Source organism: Mesoplodon bidens, assembly GCF_964165515.1.
Source record: "Mesoplodon bidens genome assembly, chromosome: 4".
Taxonomy (NCBI): Eukaryota; Metazoa; Chordata; class Mammalia; order Artiodactyla; family Ziphiidae; genus Mesoplodon; species Mesoplodon bidens.
Window position 1 is genome coordinate 160,481,763 of NC_138160.1, and position 20,958 is coordinate 160,502,720.

At 40.0% G+C, this 20,958-nt stretch overlaps 1 protein-coding gene across 3 annotated transcripts; it reads right to left on the minus strand.

Annotated features, from left to right (window-relative positions):
* Positions 1-779: 779 nt before the first annotated feature.
* Positions 780-17,202, minus strand: NPM1 (nucleophosmin 1). 3 transcript variants are annotated; one of them, XM_081230988.1, is made up of 11 exons: positions 16,990-17,199; positions 14,910-14,989; positions 14,294-14,413; positions 13,867-13,960; positions 13,174-13,280; positions 13,007-13,074; positions 8,183-8,240; positions 7,750-7,833; positions 6,805-6,906; positions 4,425-4,499; positions 780-1,147 (listed from the first exon to the last, which is right to left on the minus strand). In XM_081230988.1, exons 1-11 carry the CDS (start codon positions 17,045-17,047, stop codon positions 1,109-1,111), a joined length of 885 nt encoding a protein of 294 aa, XP_081087114.1. In that variant the 5' UTR covers positions 17,048-17,199; the 3' UTR covers positions 780-1,108. The 3 variants fall into 3 exon arrangements, with proteins under 3 accessions (XP_081087114.1, XP_081087115.1, XP_081087116.1); XM_081230989.1 differs by lacking the exon at positions 780-1,147 and adding an exon at positions 3,885-3,920 and having other exon boundaries at positions 16,990-17,202; XM_081230990.1 differs by lacking the exons at positions 780-1,147; positions 4,425-4,499 and adding an exon at positions 5,407-5,747 and having other exon boundaries at positions 16,990-17,191.
* Positions 17,203-20,958: the final 3,756 nt, after the last annotated feature.

Consider the following 20,958-nt stretch of genomic DNA (forward strand, 5'->3'; position numbering starts at 1 on the left):
ACTACAAAACACATAAAATTCCAGAACACCACCAATAAAGCAATCTTAATTAGCTCTCAGAAAAATTGGTCATATACAAAGAATACACAAAAATGGAATAGACTAGGCCAAAAAAGGCAGCTCACACCTAAAATTCTGAGAAAAAGATTCAGCTTACAAGGCAGCAAATAATTTGATGTCAAAAATCAAGATGTTTTCAGGTATGCAAAAAAATCAGAATACTTCCCCCATCTATTGGGAAACTACTGGAGGATATACCACAGCAAAACAAGCAGAACAGGAATCTAGCCCTGACCATCATGCAATTGAATCTTGGTCCATCAGATGAAGGGGTCCCAAGGATTAGTCCCTGAATGTCCTCACATAACCACCACATGCAATAAATTATCTTCCCCCATAGATCTCAAATATGCACTGTTTTAGATAAATTAAGAAAATAGTCACAAAAATAATTTTGTGTTCTGGTTCAGATAAAGAACCCAGGTTGAGAAAGGCTGCTGCAGGCTATTTAACATGCCAGATTTTCTTTGGGAGTGAAAAGGCTAGGATAGATGGATAAGAAGGTCTGATGAACATTTGATTATAATTAACTATTATCAAGAGGTGGTAAGGTAAAAGCACTAAGCCCTCTTGATGAAAAATAGATTGGTTAACTCTGAGAAGCAAAACTATTTGGATGGGTAGGGCAGGATACTATTTTAGAGATTCTGGAATACTATTTGACACTTTTACTATGTACATGTATTTCTTTGACAAAGTATAAAGAGGATAACAGAAAGAGAAACAGTGCTACTGTATTAAAATACTGAGTTTATTTCACATGTATATTTTTGTCTCCCCACCATTTCCATTTGTCTGACCACCACTACTACTATGTCCTATCATAACATTCCATACATACTTAAAACCAAGCAAAGGGTGGAGTTCCATCTTTAAAAACTAAACAGGCATTTTGGACAACACATTCTTGGCAATGGAACCTGGACAACATTTAACAGACACGGTAGGGAAAGTTCTCACTCTGCATTATAAAAAGGACAGCCAGATATCAACTGTTACAGAAATGAAATAAGACGGAAAATTTTAACAAACTGTTTAAACTATTTTCTTAAAGAGACTTCCTCCACTGCCAGAGATCTTGAATAGCCTGGAAAAAAAAAAAAGAGAGAAAAGAAATGTGGTTAAAAAACCACAACACTTCATACACACCAATAAATTAAACCACGTCTCTGTACAATTCAACATATCTATTTTTCATTCTACCACCAAAAAGGTTCACTCTAGATAATTAAAAACTGATTTCAAGGAAATTTATACTTAGGCATAATTCAATTTCAAATACTTTGATTCAGACATAAAAATCATGTGATTTTTGTACGCAAAGTCACTTTTATACTAATATACATTTAACAACTTAGATATTTAGTTAAGGAAACGAAGACCAGTTTGGCCAATGTTGCCTCCATGTTATCTGCTTTAGGGCTGCCAGATTTAGAGAAAAACATGCACCTGTACACAGGACACATAAAATTAAGTACACTTATCTGAAATAAACTATATAAATATACCAAAGTTACATCTTTCTTTATCTCTAATTATATTTCCCTGATGATGTGGGAACTCAACAGTTCTTTATTTTGCATAATTTGCTTATAAAACTCCTTAATTACAGTCTTATATTTTGTTTACATTTTAAGTTTCTACAGTGGTCATATCCAAATTATTTCATTAATGAGAACACATGTTAGCATTAGCATTATGAGACACTATATATATTTAGCATGTTCTGCCATATTAGCTACTCAGACAAGCTCCTCTCGTTTGTTGAAACACAGAACACCATCTTCCATGACTAACTTGCTTTTCCATTCTTCAAGTCTAATAATTTAAAGTATTGCCCAGGGCTTCCCTGGTGGCGCAGTGGTTGAGAGTCCGCCTGCCGATGCAGGGGACACAGGTCACATGCCGCGGACGCGCAGGTCCGGAGCCTGTGCTCCGCAACGGGAGAGGCCACAACAGTGAGAGGCCCGCGTACCGCAAAAAAATAAAAACAAAAATATTGTCCAATGACCAAAAAAGAGATCCCTCATCAATTTCTACATCCCTCTTCAACATATAATTGATTCTACTTGTTCTCATGCTGGTATTTAGTAACACCATGTAAAAGAGCCAAAATCTTCAAGTGATAAAAAACATTTCAAATGACAATCATGCAAGTGCAGTATTAATTATCTACTTCAAGTTGATGTTTCTTTTCCTATTCATGAATAATGCCTCTTAAAAAAATAGTCTTGATGTTTTTGTCAACTCTTTAAAGGATTCAACAAGTTCTTTTAAAGCAATGGAGAACTTCAATGACTTTGATCTTCTTTTAATTTACATGGTCCTACTGCTGAAGAGACATTTAAATAAGCAGGTTTCACTCAATGGATTATTTAAAAGAACTTTGGGAGCCTTTTCTTCAAAGTGTTTCAGTGCTTCAAATAAATAGGATTTTCTCAAATACTGTTTTTAAACACAGCCATTGGATTTCAAATGCAAGGGAACTGAATACCATGTCAACAAATATCAGTCATTCGCTAATCATTAAGTTGAATAAAAATACTGAAGAACATTTTCATGACACTCTAATGTAAAAAAAAAAAAAAAAAACCAGATGCTACTTGACTTACGTATTATATAGAATATTGAATGGAAAAGAAAACAACTGCGAATACATCATGTTTTGCTTCGAGTAAACACTGTTTGCCACTTTATACAAACATTCAGCAAGATTTTTTATCTGTAGTCTTTCCACAAAAGGCAGTACAATTTTTTCATTAACTCTTTAATTCAAGAGTTTTTGCAAAAATTTGCTATTTCTCAGGTTCCATCTGGATTTCATTAGCCAAATCCTCATAAACAACTTTTTCAGAAGCAAAACTGCACAAGTAATGGGAAGATACTTTACACATTGTGATTACTTGCATCTGCAGCTATGCCATAAAAATGTGACACATTCAATGTTTTGATAATTTCATAATAGTAAACTGAGATATCACACGTTTTATTATTGCAGAAATTTCATCCTGGCACTTGAAAACAGCTTTCAGTTTTTAAGTCAGAAGATATTTCTGATAGCAGTGAATTCAGTCATTTTCAGCTGGAAGACTGACATTATGCTGTTTGGAAGGCCTTTGCAACTTTAGTTGTTACTTTATCTTCACCTGAATTTTTCCTAATCAAAAATTTTATTTTAGGGCTTCCCTGGTGGCGCAGTGGTTGAGAGTCCATCTGCCGATGCAGGGGACACGGGTTCGTGCCCCGGTCCGGGAAGATCCTACATGCCGCGGAGCAGCTGGGCCCGTGGGCCATGGCCGCTGGGCCTGCGCGTCTAGAGCCTGTGCTCCGCAACGGGAGAGGCCACAACAGTGAGAGGCCCACGAACCGCAAAAAAAAAAAAAAAAAAAAAAAACCATTTTCAATACTGAATTAACAATTACACACTGCATAGTTTTAAAAGGACTTTTATGCTTACTAAATGTCTGCAGAAAATTCACACAATTTACACTGGCTTTTTGGGATTCAAATATACACAAAAACAGAATAGCAACCAAAAGAATCGAAAAGATTCAAACTGGTTATCTCGTGACCACAACAAGGAAGGCTGAACTCACAATAAACAAGAGTATTAAACCACTGAAAGGGTTTCAAACCTGAGAAAAATAGTGCTGCCATTTAAGTGACTTAAGTACTAAATATTGTGGTAGAAAAAGATCTCTAAATAACAAATTTAATTTATTGAAGAAAGCTGAATCCAGGAGACTTAGGGAGCGCTGACAAAAACCATTAAACACAGAAATATGTCCTGTATGTACATGATGCCTAGCAACCCTGTGTAACTGCTTTTACATTTTCCTTTACAATCTGCGAGTCAGCAACTATAAATAAGATAGTAAAAATAAATGCATGATTTTTCTTCTAGACAAAATACCTTCTTCACATTAAGAAATACAAAATCTAACTCAACTGATTTTACACTTAGGTTGATTTCAGGAAAATGTGCTTCCCATAACATCTATGGAGAAAATCATCTCTGCCAACTCACATGAAAGCAAAGAACAGACTGACCCAAGTAGCCAAATGGAGCAGCAAGGAAAACCACAGCTCATTTCCTTAGCCAACATAGTACCAAAAGCAAAACTGAGTTCAGTAACCAAGAGATAATTTACCAACTATATAAAAGCTGGGAAAAATGTACTAAAAAAGTTATCTTCTCAGTCTCTGCCAACTAAATTCTTAAGTTTCCATGTATTTAATCTGAAGTATTGTCTGTGGTTAGGAACATTTTAAAAGAAGCCAACACCTAAAGAGACTAAACAAATAACCGTAATGTCACAATAAAAATTTTGGATTTGATCACGTCTCCAACAAAGTTCAGTTACCTCCTGGTCAGTCATCCGGAAACAATTCTTCACATAATTGATGAATTTGGCTTCCACTTTGGGAAGGGAACCACCCTATTGAGACAAAAGCATTATTAAGAGTAAGTATAGAAACACTATTTTTGAGGGAGATTGTTATGAAATTCCTCAGATTTGAGTGTTTATTATATGGATCATTGTGATTCATTCCTTGTCTCTTCAACTCCTTCAGTTTAGTACTGAATAAATCCTTTTTTAGGCCTAGAAAGACATGTTTGTACAACATATTAGGACCTCGGGGTCTTCCACAAGTACTCTCATACTGAGTAAGGTTTGTCCAAGTTTCAAATTTCCTGCCCCCACCCAGCCACTCTATAAACACAAAGTATAAGATATGCTTGTGATTCTTCAGGCACTCAACCATCAACTTGACTGCCTACTGTATTTATCTAACAAGTCGGCTTTATCACCACCCTCTACCACCCACGACCAAATACAAAAAAAAAAGTATAGCCCCTTTGGGTATCGTGTACAAGTGACGAAAATTGTTAAAAAGATCACTTAATATGTACCAAAAACCCAGGTCCAGCACAGTGCTAACCTGGGAGTCAATTCAGGGGGTATATGAAGTCAAATGGGGGGAAGACTTTATTACATTTCACTAAACTCTAAAATTCACCATTCCTTTCAATTATGGGCACAGGGAAGAAAGCACAATAGTAGTAACACCAAATTATTTTCAAAGTATATGTCACAAATATTTTCAAAAATCTTGAAATGTTTATATTTATCTCTGCTCTGGAATTATCTTAACGCACTAATTTTTTCACTTTTGTTTCCTATTGTGATAACTAAATTTTGATTTTCCCTGTAACCTGAATCTTCTGTGCATTTTAAAAAGATCAAGAAGGCTTCAGGTATGGTGTAAGATACTTAACTGCCTCATCACCTAGAAAATAAACCTCACTATAATTACACTTTTAAATTATTGTCACATACATTCTTATTTGATTCAAATTATTTATTGAGCAGCTAGGGAGATACAAAGGTGATTAAAATATGGTCAGAGAGGTGAGGCAAATGCACAAGTAATAGAAAGCAAAGTATAAGGTTCACTGAATCACAGCAGTCAAAAGAAAGTGTTTTAGGAGATCAAGAGATTGCTTCCAGCCTGGAAGGGGGGCATGGGTGGGTGGCAAATCAGGAAAGGGGATTGAGTTAAAATAGAAGACTTCAGTCTGGATTGTTGATGATACTCAGTTTGGACTACATTTGTCTCTCCTTTTCCTCTCTCCCCATCTTTGGGTTTAATTTACCAGTAGTGCCCAGGATTGTTCAATGCGCCTGCAATTAAACCAAGGAGATAGGACCATATTAAAATTAGGGGGAGGGGTATCTAAAATGTCATTTTAGAACGGTACGCAAGGGTTAAAAATAAAGCAGCGATACCAGGAAGGCTAAAAGGTTTGCAGTAGTACTAAAGCAAAATCAAGAAATACATTCTGGTTCTAAAATGTTAGTTTTCCAATTGACTCCTAACTGCACAATGAAAGGAAATCTACAGAAGCCATGTAGAACCTAGAGAGCACAGAAAAAACACAGGAAAAGGGAGTCAGTAACTTTTCCTCACCATCCCACATTTATTCTCAATAATTGGGGTCTGAGAATATTCACAGAATTTTGAAGTTTCTCTCAAATGTGTTTCAAGGCATTAAAACCAATTACTCCATACTCCAGAGTTCACTAAAGTTTATTAAGTGCATCCCCCCACCCGAAATCAAGCAAGGCAAGTAGGACAAAAGCTAATCCTCTTCTCACACATTTCCACTAAGACAAAAGGAGACTAAATGTAAACACCTTAGTCACTTAAAAATTCAAGATATTATCACACGTATTGCCTGGTGACATCTTGGTGCAAATGGCAAATGGAAATGACTCAATTTGTCGGAGAGTGTTTCTGACTACAGTCAAAACGAGTAATTTTTTTTAAAAACTACAACACCACGTGGCCAAAGACTACTTTTCCAGCCGTTTGCAATTTTAGAAGATTCATACGCCCTCTGCTGGTACTGTGGCATCGCATGACCAGAACAGGTGAAGGGAAATGCTCTCTCATTTTAACATCTAAGGTAAGAATATATCTTACAATCAACTTACTTGTAATCCTTTTATAATGGAAAATAAAGCATATGTAACTTCAAATATGCAAAAAAAAAAATCAACAGACTATAAATTAATGTAAGTACCTAGTAATCCATTTTTGAGATAATTTCACACCACAAAAGGGCAGGTATATTAACTATAAAAAATGAGGAACAGTCCTGTTCCAAACCCCAGGAAGGTAAAATTACCAATTTAGTTCCTTTAATTTAGTTCCTTTAAGGAAGACAATTTTACTCACTTTTTCTATACTTGCTTGCATTTTTGCTTTAATGTCTTCTACAGAGCTAGGTCCTTTTGGTGTTTTAGGAGTTTTTTCCAGTTTTTTGAAGGATTCTTGACCCTGGGAAAAAAGGCGAATTTTACATCATAAGAACTCTTAAGACCCTCCCTACCTGGATTTTCTCAATAAAATTCTTACAGTCCTTTGTAAAAACAAGTATACACCAGAATTGAGTTAAATGAATTCATGTCTCAACAATTATTTTTAAGTTATTGCTTAAGAAAGGAATAGGAAATAGTTTGAGCCTGCATTTATATTCAACACAAGGTCAGTTCTACACTTAAAGTATATTATCAAAAAACGAAACCAGAAGGTCCCCAAGAAGGAAGCAACAAAGTTAATTCAGCTTGATGCCTGGGGCCCATTTCATAGCATTTAAATGATAATCTCCCAACATGCGGCCAACACAGAGAAACTGCACTATGCGATAAACATACCTTTCAACAAGCAAGAACCCTTACATGACACAACTGTTTGTACCACAATAAAAATCTTTCTGTCGGCTTTCTCCCCCATTAGAAAGCCACGGCAATATACAGTTGACCCTTGAATGTCAACAGGTGACGCCAGCCCTCCACGTGGCCAAAAATCTGTGTATAACTTGTCGGCCCTCCACATCTGTGGTTCCTCTGCATCCATATTCAACCAAACGTGGATATGCAGTACTGTAGCATTTACAAAAAAAAAAAAACTGTGATAAACGGACCCATGCAGTTTAAACCCATGCTGTTCAAGGGTCAACTGTGTAACTATGACAGTGATTACCAATAAAATAATCACATCTTAGCTCTTCAACACCAACTACAGGCGTTCTCCAAAGACCTATCAAATTTTTAAAGGAGATTCTTCCACAGAAGAACCTAACTACTTCAATGGAGCTTGTATTTGTATGTTACCACTTACTTTTGATCTTGGTGTTGACGGTTTTGAGTCTTTTCCATTCTGGTTTGATTTTTGTGCATTTTTGGCTGGAGTATCTCGTACAGACTGCAATTAGAAATTAATCTTAATCAATGCCCCTCCCTACATAACAGACCTATTAGTACAAACAAAACTGCCCCAAAGCATGGCAAAAGCAGCAGTCAGGCTAAGAGAAACAATCATTTTGACAAAAGGTTGCAAAAGGGTTAACAGACAGACAGAAGGCTATATAAAGAAAAGAGATAATTCCACACTATTAGAAAAGTTTCCAGGGTAGCCCTACTCAAGAAAAATATGAAGTATGAGGTCATCTTCTCCTAAGACAATTTTCAATAACCACAAAACTAATGGCAAAAATTCCCATCATTTTTTATTAGCTATTTCTGATAATCTTATACTACTGTATCTTACTTACTTTCTTTACTGGAGCTTTTTCTTCAGCTTCCTCATCATCAAAGTCATCATCATCATCACTACAAATGAAATAAGTCCTTATTACTGATTCAATGCACTCAACAAATCTAGAAAGCTTATCCAGAGAGTGGATGAACCTACAAGTTTAGTCAATCAAAGCACGAAGAGCTTTCAAACTTTTGTGGGTTGACAAAAGAAATGAAAGCACAATCTTGAACACAAATTCATTTTCACTGCAACATTATTCACAATTACCAAGCGGCAGAAGCAACCCAGGGAATTCCCTGGCGGTCCAGTGGTCAGGACTCCACACTTCCACTGCAGCGGGGCACAGGTTCAATCCCTGGTTGGGGAACTAAGAGATCCCACATGCAGCACGGTGTGAGCCAACCCGCCCCGCCACCCCCAAAAAGCAGCAACCCAAATGTTCATAAACAAATTGTAGGGGAAATGTCATATACGTATATATATCAGGGAATATGCAGTCTTAGGGAAATCCTCAAATGTAGCACATGGATAAACCTTAAGGACATTATGCGAAGTGAAAGAACAGTCACAAAAAGACAAATACTGTATGATTCCACTTATATGAGGTATCTAAAGGAATCAGTCCTTATAGAAACCAAAAGTAGATTTGGTGGCTGGCAGGGTGGAAAAGGGGACTTTTTGTTCAACGGTTATGGTTTTCAGTGTAACTAGATGAGCTTGAGATGTTACACAACAATGTGATTAACACTACTGAACTGCACACTTAAAAAATAGTTAAGATGGTAAATATGGTGTTATGTTTTTTACAACTGAAAATAAATTTTTGAAAATGAAAATGGAGTTATTTAAAGAAATTAAAATAAATAGAAACATTCCAAATTCATGGACCAGTAAATATTAAGGTGGCAACTCTCCAAATTAATCTACATATTTAACACAACCCCTAAAAGAATCCTAGCTGGTATCTCCATAGAAACTGATCCTAAAACTCACACTGAAACTCTAGGAACCCAAAGTAGCCAAAATCAATCTTGAAAAAGAACAAAGGTGAAGCATTCACATTAAGTAATTACAAACTAAAATCTATAAAAAGTACAAAGCAACAGAAATCAGAATAATATTTCACTGGCGGAAGGATAGACATGGAACTGAAGAGTCCAAAAGTAAATATACATTTATGGTAACTATTTTCAAAAAGGGGGCAAAGACCATTCAATGGGGAAAAGTCTTTCACAAATGATGCCGGGACTACTGGATATCCACAATCAAAAAAAAAAAAAAAAAAATGGGCTTCCCTGGTGGCGCAGTGGTTGAGAATCTGCCTGTCAATGCAGGGGACACAGGTTCGAGCCCTGCTCTGGGAAGATCCCACATGCCGCGGAGCAACTGGCCCCGTGAGCCACAAATACTGAGCCTGCGTGTCTGGAGCCCGTGCTCCACAACGAGAGGCCGCGATAGTGAGAGGCCTGCGCACCGCGATGAGGAGTGGCCCCCACTTGCCGCAACTAGAGAAAGCCCTCACACAGAAACGAAGAGCCAACACAGCCATAAATAAATAAATAAATAAATAATTTAAAAAAAAAAAAAAAAAATGAAACTGGCTCCTACCCACAATAGATACAAAAATCAATTCAAAATGGATAAAAGCTAAGAGCTGAAACTATAAAACTTTCTGGGGCCTCCCTGGTGGCGCAGTGGTTGAGAGTCCGCCTGCCGATGCAGGGGATACGGGTTCGTGCCCCGGTCTGGGAGGATCCCATATGCCGCGGAGCGGCTGGGCCCGTGAGCCATGGCCGCTGGGCCTGCGCGTCCGGAGCCTGTGCTCCGCAACGGGAGAGGCCACAACAGTGAGAGGCCCGCATACCACCAAAAAGAAAAAAAAAAAAAAAAAAAAAAAAACTTTCTGAAGATCTGGCAATGGTTTCTTAGGTTTGACATCGAAAACACAATAAAAGAAATAAACCAAACTTTATGAAATTTAAAAGCTTTTCTGTAAAGGACCACCAACAGAGTATGAAGACAACCCATGGAATGGGAGAAAATGTTTGTAAATTCTACCTGGTAAGGGATTTGTTTCCAAAATATATAAAAAAGTTCTTACAGTTCAATAATATAAAACGAGTACAAGTACTGCTACATGCTACAAGGATGAATCTTAAAAACATTGTGATAAGTTAAACAAACCAGCCACAAAAGAGCACATATTGTATGATTCCATTTATATGAAATATCCACAACAGGCAAATCTATAAAAAACAAAGTACATTAGTGGTTGACTAGAGCTGGGGAAGATGAGGTATGGTTATAGCAGTTTCTTTTTGAGGGGATGAAATGTTCTGAAATTGGCTGCACAACTGTGCATATACACTATAAAGCACCAAATGGTACACTCTAAATGGGGGAACTGGGGGGAAAAAAATCCAATCACTGGAGAAGTCCACGAATAAGTACGAATCAGCAAATGGTGGAATTGGTTTAAACTGTAATTACTTCACAAACCAAACATTATATACTGGCCAAAATGGTTTCTCTTCCACATTACATAGTCTAAAAAACAGGAGTAACTTCATCCATGTGCAACCAAAGAAACACTTCTTTCCAATACAGGGGTAAAAAATCTGCTGTTAACTGGATAAAATACCATGTAGTATACATTTAAAGGCATATAATGTCTTTTAAGTAATTTTTAACAGTGATTGGTCAATTTTGGCCCTAGCACCCAATACTTGCATGGGCTACCCCATATTAAAAAAAAGATGACAGGGCTTCCCTGGTGGCACAGTGGTTGAGAGTCTGCCTGCAGATGCAGGGGACACGGGTTCATGCCCCGGTCCGGGAAGATCCCACATGCTGCAGAGCGGCTGGGCCCGTGAGCCATGGCCGCTGAGCCTGCGCGTCCGGAGCCTGTGCTCCGCAGCGGGAGAGGCCACAACAGTGAGAGGCCCGCGTACCGCCAAAAAAAAAAAAAAAAAAAAAAAAAAAAAGATGACAATGGTTTCTATAAAACCACTATTGTAATAAGCAGTTTTATTAGGATAGTCCCTAATAAAATAGGGGAAAAGGGTGTTTATGGAGAACACCCTTTGTTTTATTTTTTTAAGTAACATATTTTCCTGGGTGGCACCTAGGCAAATCCCATTGCCACCTCCATGAAGAAAACACGGAACACTCTCCACCACCCCCTCACCTGACCTGGCCCCTGTGGGAAATGACACTGAACTTGGAAGGAAGCACAGCCCATGCTGCCCCAGGACCCAGCCAAGACCATGAGCCACTTGGGGAATGGCCACTCCGGCCCCACGGGGGCCCCATGCCAGCCATGCTTGAACGCCTAACATTTTCAGGGCCCCCTAAAAACTGGCCTCCAAAGTCACCCCTTATAGTTCCCTGGCCACCCAGAATAATCCACCCAGGATGTATCTGTAAGCCATACTAACTTTTTTTTTTAACTTTTTATTTTATATTGGAGTATAGTTGATTAACTATGTTTTGTTGGTCATACTAACTTTTAATGTACTACATGGTCTTCAGCTTTTCTTGCTTACATCAACAGCAGTCAACCAACCCCACACCATACCCCTTCCATCCCCAGAACAGACCCACTGATCTCCCTTTTATTTTGTGGGTTCCAAGCCTTCTGAGATTATGGCTTACAATTTCCACATAATAACTACTTTTAACTAACAAACCTTGGGGCACCTCTTAACATTTTCACTGCCCCCTAACCAATGGAATCTTCTAAGACTTGTTATCCTCAAGGGATCCATTAACTGCCTCTACTTATACATGTATCTGACTACCCTTTTTTCCCTTTTATGAAAACTTACCGATTTGGACCATGTCACCATCTACACTTTTCATTCCTCCCTCACCACCTAACTTAAAGACAACTTAGAGGAGACATGGAAGACAAGAACGTAAACTATTTACATTGTAGTTACATCAGGAATTATCCCCATTTTAAAGACAGGAAATCTTCCAAAGCCCAGGCATAATCAACTAGTAACAAACACCAACTATACCGAGTTTGTTTTTAAGTTTGACATGCAGGTAATTTTGAATTTTTTAAGCATTCAACTCTTTCCTATTTTCTGCTTCCACTGTCATGCTCAAAGGCCTTTTTAAAGGGCTACCAACTTGGCTAGTTGAGGTCACTGAAAACCTACTTTGCAGATCTGATCGTTAAATTAGTGCATGTTCTCTCAGAGTCTGTCTTAGATTCCATTTCAACTGTTTTCAGTAAATATATAATGGACCAACCTGAGAACTCAAGAACAAAGTGGACAAACAGTTAAAAATTCAACATTAATAAATTTTTGATATGGCTGCACATAGGAAAGACTAATTATGAGGAGCATTTTATTCCATATCGTGTTTGTAACTTTACCATAGTCTGACCTAGTTTAACAAACGTATCAAATCTTGTTTACAACCAAATTTTAAATTCTCCAGCAAAATCCTATTCTCTTTTAGAATCTAATTTTCTCATAAGGACCAGGACAACCACATGACAAAATCCTTTGTGGGGAAAAAAAAATCCCCAAGTGACAACTTACAAAATGAATATAGCTGGAGCTATTCAGATTCTCTTTATGCCCAACCCATTTATTATAAACTGTTCAGCGTAAAATACACCAGACTTAGCATACAGTAATGTGTCCACTAAATCTTCCTCAGAAAAAAAGGCACCTAGTCAAATACATCTGGGAAATGCTGCATACTCCATCCTTTAACTCAGCTCATTTAACACACTGACAACCACTCATCATGATTTTGGTAAATCGTTTTCATAACCCCCCATACAACAATGTCAGGTTTCTAAGGGCATACTACTTACTCTTCATCATCATCGTCATCGTCATCGTCATCATCTTCATCTCCATCAGCAGCAAGTTTTACTTTTTTCTTAAAAAAATAATTGGACACACACTCGTAAGTAAGTGCTAACCCAAACTACCAAACTAAAGGCCAGAATAAATTATGTATAGTAGATTGCATCTGTACCTGTGGAACCTTGCTACCACTTCCAGGGGCAGAACGCTTTCCAGATATACTTAGGAGTTTCACGTCCTCCTCCTCTTCATCTTCTGACTCTGCATCTTCCTCCACAGCTAAAATAAAATTCTTCATTAGCCACTACTAAAACTCAACCAACAGCAAGAATTCAGAAAAAAGGGCACTGATAAGACACAGTAATGAATATTTTAAAACTCAGATTCTATTAGAAAACCAGTAAAAAGAGAACAAAAATTTTTTAAAGGAATTTGGTGGACTAATACTCATTACTAGGTTTTACATGCAAAACACCAGGCTTTTCTAGTTATAAATTACTAGATTCCCTTTTTTTCTTTTTTCTTTCTTTTTTTTTTTTTTTCTTTTTGCGGTACGCGGGCCTCTCACTGTTGTGGCCTCTCCCGTTGCGGAGCACAGGCTCCGGACGCGCAGGCTCAGCGGCCATGGCTCACGGGACCAGCCGCTCCGCGGCATGTGCGATCTTCCCAGACCGGGGCACGAACCCGTGTCCCCTGCATCGGCAGGCGGACTCTCAACCACTGCACCACCAGGGAAGCCCCTAGATTCCCATTTGAACCTATTACAGACCAGCAGTACTAGAACTAAGCATACTTTATAAAGTCCAAATTGGGAACAAAGTAACTGCATTAAAAATAACCATCATAACATATAAAAGTAACATACCTACTAAGTGCTGTCCACTAATATGCACAGGCCCTGAACCACACTTCAACCGTAAGACCACAGGTGGTGTTATTTCAAAGCCCCCAAGGGAAACCTAAAAAGAAGAAATTATAAATCACTAAATATTGTGGGGAAAAAAAATGGTTACATGTTTGGTATAAAATCTGTTCATGACTTAAAAATGTTTCTGAACAAGCAAACCCATAAGCCAAATGAACAAATCAGTGAACCTGTTTTTTCCACCTCTGATAAACAAGCAGCTACCACCACAGTGATCAGTCAACATCAGTAACAGAATATGCAGCTGTGACTACTAGGAAAAAACCAAACCAAATTCCCCAATCTCCTTGTTGTAAGCTAAATGATACTCACCTTAAGGCAACAGAATGAGACTGACATAAAATCCAAAGTGTAAAAGTGCCCTTACCGTTGGCTGCACAGACATTTTCAAAGTTGCCAGTGTTACTTTGATTGGACTGCCTTCATAATTCATGGCCTCTGCTTCGACAATGTGCAATTCATCCTTTGCGCCAGCCCCTAAACTGACCTGTGAATAGAAGAACAGTACTTCAACTTAAGTTTCCACCATTTTACAACCCCCCAACCAGTTGTTTTAAATAATCAGAACAATTTATAAACCTTTCATTATTACCACTGATGGGAAACTGACTTGAGCACGATGTTGTCTTCAAGTTTTATGTGACTTTGACAATTTCTCCTATTTGGTAAATCTTAACAATTACATAAAAATGCATTTGATGACAAAGATGTTTATGTCATCACCCACGCCTACGTACAAACCACCTAACATTTACTGGCCACCTGGAAGTTAAGTAGTAGGCTATAGGCTAGTGTCTGTGGAGAACAAATAAGATTTGTATTTATCACTACCCTAAAGGGCTTTTTAATACAACTGTAGAAGCGAAGAGCATAAATAAGGAAAGAAAAATACTGCTGTAAAGTAAGTATTAATCCACACGAATAGGAACTAAGAGACTGAAATCAAGAAATGTTAAGTAGTTTATTTTGAAAAGTTTAAGTACCGTTCTTAAAGATAACTGGTGCTCATTTTCATCATTATCCACCTTAAAGTGATAATCTTTGTCGGCCTTTAGTTCACAACCTGTAAATGAAGAAAAAATTCAACTATAACAAGGAGAAAAATAACACTGAAAATTCAGTGTGGGTAACCAAAAAGTTAACTTGTGAACTAATTTTTACTATTCTAGCTACGAAAAGGCAAGGCAGAAGTACCTCCTCCTGGATTTCTTGAATACAGAAGTCTATAAACATCAAATAACATCCATACAGAGCTTTATAAATTCCACTACCCACTACATTATTTTATGCTCAACTACACTACTATTCTCGTGTAGAAACGGGATCAAAAATTTAGTAAACCTAGAACTGAAACCAACCCTAACATACAATGTTGATAAAATCCCACTATTTTAAAGTTGAATTACCTACCAAAACTCCCAGGTGCCAAATTTAGAAATGACAATGGTTACACAGACACCTACATCAACAGCTTGTATTTACAACAGGAAAACTACAAATGTAAAAGAACTAAAACTCATTACAGGGGTCAACATTCCATCTTTGAAGTAACAGAAATGATGTACATTAAATTCTGTTCAGAAATTATGTTTAAGACAATAGAAATATCCTAGGGATACTTCCAATAGCAAGAGTTAACACAAAAATTCTGATATAAATTTTGATGTAAATTGATCAGAAACACCAGCTTTTCGAAATGCTAGGACTAAAAGCCTTAATGCATACTGCATGTCACTACTACCATTCATGAATAAGCAAACTGTCTTAAATACCATCAGAATTAAACTTTACTTAATTTAAATAGTCCCATTTAGTTGTAATCTAAGAGTTACTGGAATAGATGCTTAACTGTTATTTCTCAGTTAACAAATCTCAGCATGATATATAAGGAAACAAAATTAATTGGGGGCAGGATTTGCACTTACTTTTAAAGCCTGACACAAAGGCTTCAACAACAGTTTTTAGTGAGACTGAAAAACCAACGCAGGCCCCTTAGTACTTGGTGTGCTCGAGGGGGAAATCCCAAAACCCTGGTATAGAATTACAAGTTTAACAGAAGGCGCCCTCCGCCAGTCTCCCTCCCTAGCCACCCCCCACCCCCAAATCATTTGTAATGCAACAGCTCTGGAGGCATGGGTCATGGGGTTAGATCTAGTCTCTTCCTACAAGTGCAACCTTCGTTAAGCCACTTCGGTTCTCTGAGAGGCAATACCTCCTCTGCGAGGTGGACGCGGTGAGACAGAAAAAGGATTCTCTAAATGAGAACTACCAGCATAGATGTTAAGCACCGAACAAAAGACCTCCAAGAGTCCTGGAGCTACCAACCACTTCACCTAATATTTCCGGCCCACCAGCCTCAATCAAGCCCCAGGACCCCAGGCTCGGGGGTGACAAGACAACCGTGAGCCCCGGATGCAGCGCCCACACACCCCCTCCTTCCCCCAACCACGTGGCAACCACGTGCTCCCCAGCGGTCGCGGCATCCTCACGCCGGGCCGGGCCGCACCTCCCTTGCCCCAAGCAACCAACCGAGGCACCGGGGCCGAGGCTCGGTCGAGAGCTCCTGACCCTGAGGCCCGAGGACAACGCCATGCTCAATCGACCCCCTCCAGAAAGGAGGCCCAAGCCTCCTCACACCCCGAACCCACAAAACCTCCTGCACCACCAACGCGGAGCTCAGCCCCTGGCACCCGCCCGAAATCAGAAGCCTACCAACTCACAGAACCCCAGAAAATAATTGTGCCCGGAGCTCCACCATGGGCCCCGCGTAACGCCGAACCCTCAGCCGGTCGGTTCCACGTTACCTCAGGCCCTGGGCCTCGGACCGCTGACGCCCCAGCCTTCAGGCCGCCCCTCCTTCCCACCCCCCCTCCGTGCTTCCGGCTCGCCCCTCCTGGGTCCCCATCCTGCAGGCGGCAGGACCCCGTCTGCTCGCTTCCCACTCCCTCAGGCCTCCAGCCTGCTTAGCTTTCCTCGCTAACCCGGGCCTCAGTGGGATTCCGCCCCCCCCCCACCAAAGCCTGCAGGCCCTGCTCGGCCTCGCTCCAACCCCCCAGCAGTTACCGAAAAGATAGTTCTGGGGCCTCAGGGAGCTCATGTCCATGTCCATCGAATCTTCCATGGGTTGGTGGCACGCACTTCGGTGGGAGAGAAAGTGGACGGAGATAAAAGACTACCGTTCGAAAGAACAGTCACGCAGGACGGAATCAGACCAGGGAAAGGACGCGGGCTCCCTGCGCACATATATAGCAACCTGGAGATCTCGCGAGAGCTCCTTAAGTCCCGTCTCCGTGCGCTTGCTCCGGAGCCCCCCTCCCCGCACGGTCGCCCTCCCGCGCAAGCGCTCTTCAACCTCACTCCTTTCTACCTCGCCCCCCACCTCCTCCAGGTACTTCGCGGGCTCCCACCGAGCACGCGCACTCGTACCCCGGCCCCACCCCTCCGCCGGAGCCGCCGCCTGTGCGCACGCGTGCTTCCCCCGGGTAGCGCGCGTTCCCCGCCTTCTAGCCTTCCACGTCCTCTCCGGCTCAGGCGCGCGGGCCTTGCTAGAGGAGACTGCGCAGCCCACCCTGCAAAATGGCGACGGCAACACTTAGCTGTGTTAGGTACGGAGGGCGAGCCGGTTGTGAGTCAGAGAGCAGCTCGATTCACCTTTCTCCGTCCCCTCGTGCCTCGCAGGCCCCCAAACAAGCATAACCACTTCGGGTTTTTTGACTCGCCTGAAGGCCTGGGCGCAGAATTCATTGTTTCCCCAAAGTTAAAGCTTGAGGTGCCAGAGACAGTGGGCTATACGCATTATTATCTGTTGGAGAGAAGATGTAGCTGCTGGCCAGACTTGTTCAGCTCTTTTTATCGCTCTGTCGTTTCTGAGTAAACATCTTCGAAGTTGAAATCCTTCCTCATTATGTCATTTGGGGGCAAAAGGGGACTAAGTCGGCCTCTTCCACATGAGCAGGGCAGGAACCAAGCCTGGGTGATTTCTCCAGACAGAAGGTTTTAAAAGGGCTGTATATCCACAACATGTCCCCACGTAACGTCCTGTGAGGCACACACGACTATCCCCGCTTTGCAGACAAGGAAACGGACCGCGAGGAAGGTGCCCAAACAGATGAAGTGACTATAGGCAGGGTTCTCTAGTTCGAAGTCCAATACTAACATCCAACTAAAAGAGCTCAGAGGATTATATGAGGGTCCAGTGTCTGAGGCAGTGCAGTTCTGAATCCTCAGGATTTCTAAGAATGTTCTGACCTGTAAAGAAGGCATATGACTTGTAAGAAATGCATAAACCTTAATTAGACTGTTTGGAACTGAGCCTGGATATGAGCAACTTAAGCTACACTTCGACAAACTGAGGACCATCCCTCCCCCAACCGCAGCCCCGGGGCCCTGGTGCCGAGGATTCCCCTAGGTATCTTTTTTACATCAATGGACCAAACAATAAATTAAAGAAGTACTGTAAGGAATAAAAATAATGACAGTAATTCCCTACCCAAATACAATCTACTTGAGATAAACCATAATACACATGACCCAATTATTAGTTAACAGAATTACAGTTCTAAAGTTGGAGAAATCAATGCTTGCAATATGGGAATAGACTAAGCTGTTCCTCACCTTTTCCCTTCCCCCAATTGAAGAAAAGTTTTCACCAGCCTGGTTCTTGGATCTTTTAAAACGCGGAGTGTGACCAATTGCCATAGAAAAAACTGAGTCTTGGTAGGATATCTATTTAAAGGAACTGAGGAAGGCTGATTTTAAAAAAAGAGGACAGGACTGTGGCTGAGGAGGATTTAAACGTTTAGAATGAGAAAGTCTCAAGAGAGGAGCTACAGGATAGTGGAGAAGGGGCTAATGTTCTTTGAGCCCATGCAAGTAAAAGTTGGGACTACTTTGTAATATGTTTCTGGATTCTGGACCATGATTATTCAATGCAGCTCTGCACACAGCAGGAATCATTTGAGAGGCATAGCTCATGCTATATAAATACATTTGCTGTTTGAATATTTCAGGCACTTAGATATTATCTCATGGAATCAAGTGGTTTAAAAAACAACCACTTTTTGCATTTTTCAGATTCACAAATGTAATGAATGCCCATCATCTTTTAAATAAATTAGAAGTATTTAGGCTTATACAAGTGAAAAGTTAAATGCCCCTCTTTTCATATCCCCATTCCTATTCCCTAAGGTTAATCACTGTTAGTAGTTGAATGACTATACTTCCAGACTATATATAACGGGGGGGGGGGAGGATTATATAGTTAGGGGGTTTTTTTGGTATTTTTTAATGTGTGTGATTCATATATTGTTCAACTTGCTTTTTATACTCAAAAATATGTTTTGGACATTTGTCCAAACTAGTCATAATATGGATATAATTTAACCATCCATTTCTCCATCGATGGACACAAAAATTGTCTCCATAATTTTGCTATAAGAAATAATGCTTTCGTAAATGTTATGGACTGAATATTTGTGTTCCCCCCAGAATCATAGTTGAAAATCTAATCTTCAATATGACTGTTTGGAGATAGAACATGGAAAAGGTGATAAAGGTTAAATGAGGTCACAAGGATGGGCCTTAATCTATAAGCTAGTGCCCTTATAAGAAGAGGAAGAGACACCAGAACTTTCTCTCTCGCCTCTGTGTGAAGACATAGTGAGAAGGAGGCCATTTGCAAGCCAGAAGAAAGCCCTCACCAGGAGTCGAATCCGCTGGCACTTTCATCTTGGACTTCCCAGCCTCCAAAACTGTGAGAAATTTCTGTTGTTTAAGCCACCCAGTCTGTGGTATTTCGTTATGGCAGCCCAACCAGACCACTACAGTTAAGTATCTGTACATATATCCTTTTGGATGTCTAAAAATAATTTTGTAAATATGTTCTAAGAAATGGACTTGTACATTAAAGGGCAGGTATTTACTTACAAATATATGTACATATAAATGCATCTTTTTATTGTTTACATAAATAGGATCATACTTTCTATATTGCTGTCTTAGTCCATTCAGACTGCTATCAGAAAAGACTGGGTAGCTTATACACAACAGAAATTTATTTCTCACAGTTCTGGAGGCTGGTAGTCCAAGATCAGAGTGCCAGAATGGTCAGGTGAAGACTCTCTTCCAGGTTGCAAACCTCTTACTGTATCCTCACATCGTTGGAAAGGGCTAGGGGGAGCTCTGCAGAATCTCATGGAAGCACTAATCCCATTCACAAGGGCTCCACCTTCATGACCTAATCACCTCCCAAAGGCCCCACCTACTAATATTATTACTACTGGGGCTTAAGATTTCAACATGAATTTGGGGTAGGGGATACAAACATTCAGACCATAGCAATTGTTATGCAACTTCCCTTCTTCATCTCATGTGGTTTAGCTTTCTTTCCATGACATAATATATAGAGACCCATTGAATTCTTTTTAGGAGTTGTATAATATTCCATAGGATACCCTCCCACCACCCTTCCCCTTCCACCTCCGCTGGATTCTTTTTTTTTTTAAATAAATTTATTTATTTATTTATATTTTTGGCTGTGTTGGGTCTTCGTTGCTGCATGCGGGCTTTCCCTAGTTGCAGCGAGCAGGAGCTACTCTTCATTGTGGTGCGTGGGCTTCTCATGACGGTGGCTTCGCTTGTTTCAGAACACGGGCTCTAGGGCTTCAGTAGTTGTGGCTCGTGGGCTCTAGAGCACAGGCACAGTAGTTGTGGCACACGGCCTTAGTTGCTCTGCGGCATGTGGGATCTTCCCGGACCAGGGCTCAAACCCATGCCCCCTGCATTGGCAGACGGATTCTTAACCACTGTGCCGCCAGGGAAGTCCCTCTGATGGATTCTTTAAAGAAAATCCCAGACATGTACATATTCATCTTATATACTAAAGTATGAATCTTGGAGAGAGAACAATTTTTTAAAGCTTAAACATAATATCATTGGTACAAGTAAAAATTTTAAATAATTCCTAATATTATGAATTATCCAGTTCAGATTTCCCCAGTTGTCTCTTATGTTTGGTTTGTTTGAATAAGGATC